The sequence below is a fragment of the Antrostomus carolinensis genome, unplaced genomic scaffold (genome assembly GCF_000700745.2).
Source record: "Antrostomus carolinensis isolate BGI_N321 unplaced genomic scaffold, ASM70074v2 scaffold41655, whole genome shotgun sequence".
Lineage (NCBI taxonomy): Eukaryota > Metazoa > Chordata > Aves > Caprimulgiformes > Caprimulgidae > Antrostomus > Antrostomus carolinensis.
This window is the reverse complement of record NW_010315055.1, coordinates 1-11,484: the sequence shown is the minus strand read 5'-3', so window position 1 is coordinate 11,484 and position 11,484 is coordinate 1. Positions and strand designations below refer to the sequence as shown.

At 36.3% G+C, this 11,484-nt stretch overlaps 1 protein-coding gene across 1 annotated transcript; it reads left to right on the top strand.

The window, feature by feature from the left end:
• Positions 1 to 138: 138 nt before the first annotated feature.
• GTF2A2 (general transcription factor IIA subunit 2) lies at positions 139 to 4,345 on the top strand. Its single transcript, XM_010167835.1, has 4 exons — positions 139 to 260; positions 797 to 901; positions 2,247 to 2,373; positions 4,040 to 4,345. The coding sequence occupies exons 1-4, from the start codon at positions 189 to 191 to the stop codon at positions 4,063 to 4,065; spliced, it is 330 nt and encodes a 109-aa protein (XP_010166137.1). The 5' UTR covers positions 139 to 188; the 3' UTR covers positions 4,066 to 4,345.
• The last annotated feature ends 7,139 nt before the right edge of the window (positions 4,346 to 11,484 follow it).

The window sequence follows — 11,484 nt, the reverse complement described above, 5'->3', positions numbered from 1 at the left end:
TCCTGCCATCCCCGGCGGCCTCGTTTTCCCGCCGGTCGTTAATGCTTTGCGCTCCTGAGCGCTCTTAACTGTCGGTCCGCGTTTGCGGGATGCTTTTGTTTAAATTGCTTGCTCTTGCTGTGCGTTGTGCATTAAGGACGTAAGAGCCGCGGATGATCGGGACGGTGTCCAGCCCATCTCGGTGAACCATGGCGTATCAGCTCTACAGGAACACCACGCTGGGGAACAGTCTACAGGAGAGCCTGGATGAGCTCATACAGGTGCGTGTGAGGCTTCGGGTCTGCGTAATTAGCTTATAAAAAGAGAGGTTAGTTATCAAAACAGCTTCGTGGTTGCTGTATCGCAGTGCTTAGGGCCAACGTTTGGAACACTTATTGATTGAAATCAAAAGGTACTCCAGTCACACGGGAAGTCTTTTTCTTAGCATTCTAGAGGAAGGAAAATGTTTTATATAAGTGGTATAAAAACCTGTTGTGTGGTCCAGTAAATAAACAGCCAGATTAATCTGGAACACTGTAATCGATTTCCTGCTCTTCTGGTTGTTTCTGATAAATACTGAGCAGAAGAAATCTTTGTGTAATACAGAAAATCATGTTAACACATTGTTTCTTCTCTCAGAATTAAGGTAGGAAAAAGGAAATAAACACAGAGACATAATACTTCTGTAAATTGTTCTTTTAGAGATCTGCTTCATGTGAACTTTGTTTTGATGTTTTTATTTTTTACTGCATTTTTGAGTTTACTTTGAAAAAACTTAATTTTTTTCTTTCTTTTTTTTTAAAAAAAACTACTTTAGTCACAGCAAATCACACCCCAGCTGGCCCTTCAGGTGCTACTTCAGTTTGATAAAGCTATAAATTCAGCGCTGGCACAACGAGTCAGGAACAGAGTCAATTTCAGGGTAAGATTAACAATATATAAAAGCCCTTTGTGAGGTAGGGTAACTAATTGATGCAGAATGTCGTTAAAAGCTGTGTGCTCTAAGCAAAAACTTATGAAGGTCCATTTTGATTCTTGAAATAATGACTGTTTATACGTATATTCTGTATGCAGTTGTAGGGCTTGTTATCTTCTTATTCTGCCAGGGATCTTTTGAAGGAATGCAAAAATCAGAAACAGATTTGGTGGGTGAAAAATGGGGGAAGGGGAAGAGGGAAATGCTTTGATGGGTAGCATTGCCATCCTCGGTGTCTTGCAGGTGAGGAGGGAGACTTTTGCTTCCCTTAGTTGTACCTAGCAGAAGTGAGAAGAGGGCAGATTTTCAGCCACACCTATAATGTGAAGAGAGATTAGACAGTTGTAGATCTACCCTTATGGAAGTCACTGGATTATTTTGTAGCCATTTTCTGTAGGTATCATAGAAAAAAAAGTTTGGGGGTTTTTCCTAGACAGCCATCCTAATTAATGTCAGATAGCCAGCAAATTGTTAAATGTCAACTTGATTGTAACTTTGAGGGAAAAAAAACCCAACCAAACCAACGAAAAAAACCAAACCAACTAGTTGTTCTGTTAACTTTTGTCCTAATACTTCCTTTACAGTCTATGCAGAATGCATTAATAAAGTGAGCTCTTAAGACTTTAGATTTTTAAACCATATAGATATGTTAAAAAGAGCATAACTTCCTTTCTCCGACACACTTAACTTGCTTTGTGTATGTAATATGGCATAAAAAATTGTTCAGAATGTGTTTAGTGGATAAATTAAGAAAAAAATTACTTTGAGCCTAAGATCAGAAGTATCGGTTTAAAATATGTAAAGATGAAGGCCAAAAGATGTACATATCAATATCCTCAGTAATACATTAAACATGAGGGATACACCTTTATGTCACATAGGTTAGTTTTGTAATGATTTTTTATTTAAACAATTACAGAATTCACATCATGTTATGGTTACTGCTGTAACTGATTTTTCTTACAGCTTATGTTTTAAGAAATATTCTCTGATACTGATTCTTTATACATATTAGAAAAGTCATAAAACTTCTTAGCGTACGTGTGAGACTTCCCCTTGGATAGACTATAATGTCGCTACACGGTCTTGAAAATTTCAGCCACTGGAGGGCATTTAAACTACAGTGCTCCTCAGAATTGCTTGCTTGCCAACTTAATATGCATTCAGGTTCATAGCTGGCTTTATGGCAAACCTAGTTCTGGAAGGTATGTAGTTCAGCAGACAGTGAATGCTATATTTTCTGTTACTTTTGGGATGCATCCTACAGAAAATGTCTCTTGTCTTTTTAAAGGGGTCTCTGAATACATACAGGTTCTGTGACAACGTGTGGACATTTGTACTGAATGATGTTGAATTTAGGGAGGTCACTGAACTTGTGAAAGTTGATAAAGTGAAAATTGTAGCATGTGATGGAAAAAGTAAGTATGGAATATGATATAAATAAGCTGCGACACGAGACTTGATCATTTACAGAAAGCCTTGACCAAATGTCTGATTAAAGCTAGATTGAATTTATTATTCAGACAGAAATAGGGCTTTGCACTCCCCTTTTACGTATGATGAGACATGAAACAAAAGCAAGCTAGATGCTTCCCTAACTCATAAGTACTGAAATGGGAATGTGTTAGAGACTGCTGTACACATGTTGTTGGGAAGTGTGCACTACTAGAGCAATTAGAAAGTTGGAAGTAATCTTAATTGAATTTCTTGTGGTGATTTTTCTAGTATTAACTTGTTTGTTAGAACAGTACCACATTTTATTGAATTCAAGGAGTGCTTCATCAGTCTGATCAAGCAATTGAGAAAACTGTCCAAGCAGTTGTTTGCTGGATTTGATAATAGGGGACCCAGTTACATGAAAAGTTTATGCTAACATTTGCAAATCATACTATTAAGGTTTACATATTGCTCAACAAGCCTGCTGTATGTATACTGCTTATAGGACTTTATGTTCTGTATCTGCTTGACTGGATTACTTTTGCCAATGTTCCTTGAAATTCTTCATTGGAAAAAGTAATTTAGTGACTTCTGTGGCAAGCTGGTTTTTACCTTTTGAAACCGTCAATGTAGCAGAATATCTCTAAAGATGTGTGAAATGGTGCCACTTGTTTTATCCTCAGTCAGTTATGCTAAAAGAAAGAACTGAGAATGGAAAAAACTTTATTTAAATATATCCTAGACCTCTTTAACGGGTTCTTCCTGGCTTCCTGATCCTGGCATGATTACAGTGGTCACTTCAAGTTGTAGTTCAAATTTATTGTTTGCTCAGCTTCCGGTATTAGCCAAGCATATAATCTTACTCTGTTTATTTTTTGTAAGCTTAGTGTAGCTGGTAGAGGAAACCTTACTTTCCAAGTATTAATCGTTTTCACTCTTGATAAAGTTGCAGACAAGATTTAAAGAACTGAGTGATTTAAAATTGCTATTAACATTACAGCCTTTTTTTCACCACAAGAAGTTGACTTGCTAAAGGAATACAGTAAACACTGACTTGTCTTTCTCCATATCCAAGTTACATATTTTTTCCAAAGCTCTAAGACCAAGAAAACAGTAATGGTAGTAATACCAGAAATTGCACTGGTGTTAATGGGTGCTTCTGAAAAAAGTTCAGAACAGAGAATTGCTCTCAGTTGTTTCATGAAGATCATGCTCATTCTTGCATCTGTTTCAAAATGTATAGTATAGTATAATAAACTATAGCCCATAGTCTGTGCAAAACACTTTCTCTTTAGTAGATCATGTGATTTAGCCAGGTGTTCTTGTGGCTGACGGCAATAAAGTGTTTGTGTATCACTACAAGTCTGAGCAAAGCTGCTTGTATTTTTAATGCCTTAATAGCAAATGATGTATGTGCACCACCTTGAAGTTTTGTGCTGGCTCTTTTCAATGTTGCTAACTGAAGTGAAACAGCACAAGTAGTTCATGGATCGCATTGATAGCAGTGGAGGGAATTGGGTAGGTACAGCACATGTTCCAAAATGCTTGGGGAATGCTTTTGAGCTTGGGGAAGGTATTACAGAATAGTAATTTATACTCAGCTGTAGGAGGGTATGTATTACTCACATTTTCTTTTTTCTTTCCTAGACACTGGTTCAAATACTGCAGAATGAATAGAACTGTGGTTTGTCTGCAATATTTTCTGATAATATGCAGCACTTTCTGGAGTGAAGCATGGAAAGGGACTGTGTTCATACTTAATTCTTGTGGTGCAGATGTGAGCTAATCTGTACTGAATAGCATCACAGAATGACAGCAGAAGAAATACCTATAGCATTTCATAAGTTCACCTTATAGGGCATGAATACAATGTTACTTTTTAAAAAAAGTAAAACATACTGTTGCCTTTTTTGTTCAGAATAATTTCTGTAATAAACTTTTATTTAAAAACTTGTGAATGAGTGATCATTGGAAAACTTTGTTTAAAAACAATCATCAATATAATATATTCTCCCAATGTTGTCTAAGCGTGTTCCGAGTAACATTGCAAATGCAAAGATATTTCAGTTACAGGGTTCTGGGTATGGTTGCACTGATTAGTATTGCAAGAAATGTCTGTTTCAGAATGATGGAGAAGGACATCAACAAAAACTCAGCACCTCATGCTGGCCAGTATATTTGTCTGTTACTGCGTCTTTCTATAAATTGGTCCATTTGTTATCTTCTGCTAATAATACACTAACCCAAGTATTAAAGCTCTTGCACAGCTAATCAAATTGAAATACTGAAACTGAGTCTCAAAATATTGCACTACATTTTCAAAAAATGTTAGTTCTTCTTGGTTTAATGTTTTTCTAATTTTTTTTTTGTATTTACATGGAATACATTTAATTGGACACCTGGCCAACAGTTTATCAGTGAAAGAGTTGAGCTATGAATTTTGAGATATCAAATTGATAACTTTGTTCTTTTTAGACTTACACATTCCACTAAACTCCATTCAAGAAACCCTTAAAATAATTTCTTCTAGTCACTAGAAGTATGAATATAATATACTGACAGCTCATTTGTCTGACAAGAGCAGTGGCAGTTCCACTGTGGGCATAGGAATGCTAGCTGCTTCAGCAGTGTCTAATTCATTTATTCTTGACAGTAGGCTTCTTACAGACACCTAGAAACTGGAAACCATACAGAAGAATTTTCAGATCGGTCTAAATCTTTAGTTTGTGCCAAAACTGGAGTATAATTTACACGCTGAAACCTTTCTCTACATGTCAGTGGCCCAGTCTACTAATTAAATTTATAAAGCTTTAGTATCTCTTCTTTCCAGACTGATATGATATGGTTCTTTAAATCCCATCTTTTGACATCAAAGGATATTGGGCTTTGGTTAATTTCTTTGCTCACTTGAAGCAAGAAAGGAGTTCACAAACTTGCTTGCTAGACTGTTCCAAGTACTACGTTTACCTTTTTTTTTCCCCCCCTGTATCTATGATAAACATCCTTTGTTGCAAACTGCATATTGGTAAGTAACCATTTTTGAAACCAGAAGAACAGACTTGCTGTCATTTGAGCATCACACTAAGTATTTGTTGACATTGTTATCTTAAAGGATGTAAATGTATATATGTGTCATGGTTTTCTACATCAGACTCAAATCTTCTAGGTTTAAATGTTTTTTTGTTCTCTAATAATCGTGCTAAACTGAATTTCAGCTGTTGCAAGTAAAAAAGTTTGCTGTTCCTACCTCCAACTCTGCAGTCTCTTCCTGTCTCTGGACAGAAACTTCTCAATCTCCATTTCTCTGTAGCCTTTGGACTCCCTCCTAATGCAAATATATATCTGATTTTGTTCCAATTAAGTGTGCGTTAGCATATTTACTATAGCGTTTTTTCACTAAAACCAAATGTAATAGAGAAGCATAATTGTACTGATGATGTGAGGTTATTGTATAGAATGGATTTAGGTTTACATTTCATTGATACTCGTCTATCAGACTTCTCTTGTGTTTCAACTACATACGACTATCACACTCCCAGGCTTAGTGCTACCTTAGCTGTTAATTGAAAGGCAAATAAATACTTAACTGAAAAGGAAAACAATATAATGAATATATATACTAAGAAAAATTACACATGAAAGGAGAAATAATTTTGTTGACAAAGATGTCCGATACTTAGTAAGCAGTGAAATTCAAATCAATGTGAGCAGGACCCAGAAATGATGATCATAATTCAGGACAACTCCAATGTTGTTGTAATCTATATTATTCTTTGCTCTTGTGGTCTGTTGTCCTTGAGAGCCAAAGGGCAGTCTGTGCATATGCAACAGAGAAGCATTTGGCAGCCTTGTTCTTTGCATGGTTGTGTCAAGGTGCAGAAGCTCCAGGTACCACTTTAGTGTGTATTTGTTCAGTGTTACTGTTGAAAACTGTAGAAGTTAGTGTTGGTTTTGTGTATGTGAAGAAACAACATGAATAAGGATTGCTTTATGGTTTCTAAAGTAAACCTCACACAGGTCCAGTGTTACAACCTTATCTGGCTTTTTTTCTGTGTTTTGTTTGTCTGTTCCTAGCTTACCTCTAGTTTATCTTTTTTTGTTTGTGTGTTTCATTTTGTTTCTAAACAATCCTTTTTTCTTAAATTCCCCATTCAGCATAAGGTGTTTACCTTGCTAACTTTGCCATCTCTTTAGTAAACAGCTCTTGAGGCACACTGAGGTGTAAATAATTCCTGGGAATAACCTTTTTGATGTCTAGAATTGCTCCCGTGATGTGTCAGGGAGTATCTCTCTATGGGATGAAGACTGCTGCGTGCTCACTGCAGAAGTGAATCTTGCCTATGTTTCTGGAGGAATTACTTCCTGCAAACCTTACAGCTGTCAACACAAGCTCTGACATTAGCTTGGCAGCACACATTCCTTTTGGCTCTAACCATGTTTCTGGGATGGTGTTTGTCCAGCCCCAGATCTTCTACTTCTGTGGAGGCTGTTTCAGTTCACTGAAGGTGAGCAAAGAGAAGGTAAGGGAATCTGGTGCCAATATTCTTCCTGCTTTTTACTGATTTACTCTCCATAACTTGCTTGCCGCTTGCTATTTTTTGTGTTTGAATTTCAGCTAATTCCTCCATGTTCATATGATTAATGTGCTTTGTGGTCTTGAAGATTTGTTGAACTTACATTTAAAAGTGTTAACTGCACTTTTGTTATACTAAGTTATTTTAATATCCAGCGAAAGACAAACCATCTCACTTGCTACAGCATCAGGATACTTGCCGCTGCTTATTTTGTTCTTCCTTGCCTGTAGCATTATGTACTGATTAATTTATCTGGAGTTTTTTTTGTTGGGGGGGGGAAAGGGGGGAGGAAACAACAACAAAACCCACCTTCAAAATGGTCATAGTTGCTTCCACCTATCAGTAGCAGAGAGAAAGTAAAATATACCTTTGCACCTTGACCTTGAGCTGGAATGGATGTTTCTATTTAGAAAGTAAATTAACTAAAAGAAAGTGAAGAAAAGAGAAGAATAAACACCAATACAGAAGTGGCTGTGGGTGGCTGCCTGTGTTTAAATATGGCTTTTGAGAAAAGGGATTTTGTGAATTGTGTAAGTTCGCAAAAGAGGATGTTATCTGAAGTAAGCTGTTTGCTCAGTCAAGCATGGCAATACCTGACCTTAAATGTTAGCAGAGAGACAGAAATTAAAGGAAAGTGCAGGAAGAATTTATGATGAATTCCCAGAAGACAAGTTTAATCAGGATCATGATGTACTTTTACGCAGTGACTAGGTACAATGAGGTAAATGAAAGTTACTCAAAACACAGATATTTGCTTTTAAGGATCTCAGCAGCTTAGGAGGTTGTATTTCAGTTAAGGTACTAGTGACTTGGTTTTGCTTTTCTGTACTCTAAAAGTTCCTCAGGGAGAAAAAAAAAAAAAAAGAAAAGTAGAAGCATGGTAAAAAGCATTTTAGTATGACTGTACTGGGAGATGTGGACTTTTCCTTCACTGTAACTTAAAGGGTGATCTTTGTTAGGAAAACAGCTTTGCTCCAAGATAAATTTACTGCATAAATTAGCCATTATGGCTTAGTAGGTAGTAAGTCACAGATGTATTAATATTTTGATTTTCATTTTATGCCAGCACCTTCCAAGGAAGTGGAAAATAGTTCACTGAAAGTCTAGTTAATGTTTCATAGTCACTGCCATTGCAGTGAGAAGAAAAAGAACATCCTAACCCTGTTCCATGAATCAATTTTACTCAAGACTGCAAACACTTCACTGATATTTTGTTCCTGTGGGTCACATTTGCTTCTAGTTTGTTCAGAATTTATTACCTGGTTTCCTCTGAATTTATTTCAATTGACCCATCTCTTATGGTAAGACATTTCAGAGATGATCATATAGAGTATGAAAGAAATGCAAAGCAAGAAGGAAACAGACCACCCTCCTAACTAAAGTTAAGAAAAGCTGTTCATGGACCTGTTGTGTAAATGTATTATGCTAGTTTTGGCTCACATTAGGTTGTTCTTGTAAAATAAAATGAAAACCACTTGGAAATAAAATATAAATTAAAGCCAGGTGAGTTTTAAAAAAATAATATATCTTATTTGGTTTCAGAATTATAGTTTCACCTTCCTCTTGTATGTATCTCGAAAGGTAAATGGCAATTTCCAACATATTTCCTCCTCAACAATTGATTTTCATGCTTTCACTAGACAAAGTTAACACTACTATTTCTGATATGACTATATTTCCAATTTGGATACCCCAAGATTTTACTGATGAAGTTCCTACGGGGTTTAACCTATGTTTTGGAGGTGATCCTATATTCTGAGGTGCCAGTGCTACTTTGGGCTAGAGCTTATCCTACTCCTTTGAAGTTTCTTCTTTTTTAGTTCTGCAGTTAACCCTAGCAAGTTACATCCTTTCTTTGTGTCTTGTTGCTGGGTTTCTAAGATACTAGCTATCTTATTTCTAAGATACTTTGAGATCTCTGGAATACAAAGGTCTATATTAGAGTTGAGTGTTATTTTTATTGTCATTTGTATTGGTAAGGAGACAGATTTTTTTTTCTCTGTATCACTGCTTTGGCATGTGACTGCACCCATAAATCTGACATTTCTAATATTTTTTGAACAGGAAATGCTGAGAACATTCCTTTGTAAGAATTTTTTGTCTTAGTTCACCTTCAGAATTTGGGAGTAGTCTCATTCTTTCAGAAGAAATTAAGTCATTACTAAAAGGAGAGGGTGAGTTGAAAATAAATTTGTACAAGATGCACCTCTGTTTTTGTAACCAAATCATCTGAGATAAATTATGAGTAATAACACCAACAGAAACTGAAAATTTTCTTTGAATCAAGAAAATCGGATGTGGAAGTTTACAAGTTGTTTACATGTCCAGATAATTATACCAGAACATTCGTTTTCATACAAATCAGTGATCTATTTGAGTGGAGAAGGCTGTTAGGTAACTGGTGTCCCACTTAGTGTGTCACCAAGCTATTTTATTGGTGTGCTGGTGTCACCTGAGGCCTTCATATTCTATGGGCAAGCTCTTTCAAATGTGGATAAATGCTTAGATTCTCTGTCTCCAGGTCTAACCAGGAAGAACATAAATTGCAACAAGTAACATTAAAAGAAAAATTATTTTTACTTTGCTAAAGACTTACCATTTGGAACAGATTTGAAGTGGTGTTTTTTGTTGTTTTGTTTGTTTGTTTTATTTTCCCCCAGATCTAAATATTTGTCTCTGTCTCTCTATCTGTTAGGTTTTTTGTCAGGGCAGTGTCTGTCAATAATAGATAAAACACTGTTATTTAAATAGTGTGTACAAGCAATATTTCCTGTTTCTGAGAGAAGAAACAGCTGAAGAAGTTAAACATATTTACAGAGTAAAGGGGATAAAAATTACTGTTAACAAATCTTTAAGTAACCTGTAAGTAAATATCTTTCTTTACAGGTACATTTTTCACTATTTCAGGCGGGGGTTCCTTCCACCCCCCAAACACCTTTTTGCTTTTTGTAGGTGCTCAGAAGGTTCTTTGAGAAATAAATTATTTAGATTTTCTTACAGCTGTCTATTTCATGGATGGGTTTGGTTTTGATGCAGGTCCTTAGAACAGAGAAGTTTGGGTTGTTTTTTCTCTCCATGAATATGCACCTTTGTTTTCCATTTTCCAAGGGAAGAAGACAATACCTTGCCATAGTCAGAAACACACTGACCCTGCTCTGTCTGCTTTAGTCCAGAAACTTGAATATATCCCAGTCCGTCAGTGAACCACTGGCAGTAGTTTACCATTTGGGGCTAATATGTATTAATTTAAAGTAAATTAAAGCTCCAATAACCCAAGTCAGACTAGGCAGCAGTGGTTAGGTGCAGTTGTCTAGGTTGGGCAACTTGAGTTCTTACCCTGAATCAGCAGAGAAGTTTTTTGTTTGTTCTAAAAAAAAAAAAAGTACTAGGCTTGGAGATGTTTGCTATTTAATGCTGAATCTGCTACTGAAACAATTTTTAAATTTTCTATGTTACAGGTTAGCATAAAGCTTTAATCTCTGTTGTAGCAAATGTCTTGTTTACCTAACTTGGAAAGAGTTTCCCACTGGGACTAGCAATCGTATTACTTTATTTGCTCTTTTTGAATAAACAAATGTCCAATGATACATTGGGTACGTGAGAGCTTTTCTTGCCAGTAGTTGGTGGTTTTGCCTATAATAACACCTTTTCAACTCAGTTATTTAATCTTCTCATCCTATTTAAATCAATGTTTTAAAGATCTGTGTGATGTGTAGTCATAACTTCATCAAAATGTAGGCTGGTGCTATGTATTTGCTTCAGATGTTCTTTGTATAATGCTAATTCTCCACCAGAGACCTCAAATTTATAAAGGTGAGAGTGTTTACGACAAAAAAGTTACTTGAAGATTTTTTTGGTAGTACAAAGACAACTGAATTAATCCCTCAGCATTATAGGTAGTGAAAAGCTGTTGAATACATGGAAAGTGGCTAACCTTAATGTGAGAAGGTGGGAAAAATGCATGTGGGTGAAATACAGAAGTTCACAAATCTTTCTTTCAGCTTCTAGAAACTTAAGAAAACAACAGTGTATTGGAGGATTTTTTTGTTCATCCAAAAGGCCAGATATGCTACTGGATATGGCACTTATATTACTGAGAGCACTCCTCACAAAAATCTCTTTTCTAAGGGGAGGGAAAGAAAGAGGAAGATGTTAGAAAAATGTAGGTTTGCAGACCATTAACACAGGGAGAGGGATGCTTAGGTAGTTACCAATGGAGAAGTGGGGTGCAGAGGGGTTAATTGGTTTAATGGCTCTGCCTAGGAGCACAACTAGTTCTCCTCAGAGGACTATTGGACACACTACCAAAGAGCCATCTATTTCAGTATATTTTATTGAAGGATTTTTTTTTTTTAATGGTTACTGACAGAAATTAAAGTGATGCAAAAGCCAGATGTTAAGATAAGCAGTGCAGCAGGTGTCAGGCGTGGGTGGCCTGCCACGTGCTTTGTAGAGAAGCAAATTACAGTTTCAGCTCTGCTTGCTGCAGGTCCTGGAGTCACCGCCGCCTGTGACCTG

What these genes read in the sequence shown, in the direction of transcription:
- GTF2A2 (XM_010167835.1), top strand. Translation starts at nt 189, where the DNA reads ATGGCGTATCAGCTCTACAGGAACACCACGCTGGGGAACAGTCTACAG. An exon ending in GCCTGGATGAGCTCATACAG is followed by an intron (nt 261 to 796) that starts GTGCGTGTGAGG and finishes AAACTACTTTAG; the next exon opens with TCACAGCAAATCACACCCCA. An exon ending in TGTAGCATGTGATGGAAAAA is followed by an intron (nt 2,374 to 4,039) that starts GTAAGTATGGAA and finishes TTTCTTTCCTAG; the next exon opens with ACACTGGTTCAAATACTGCA.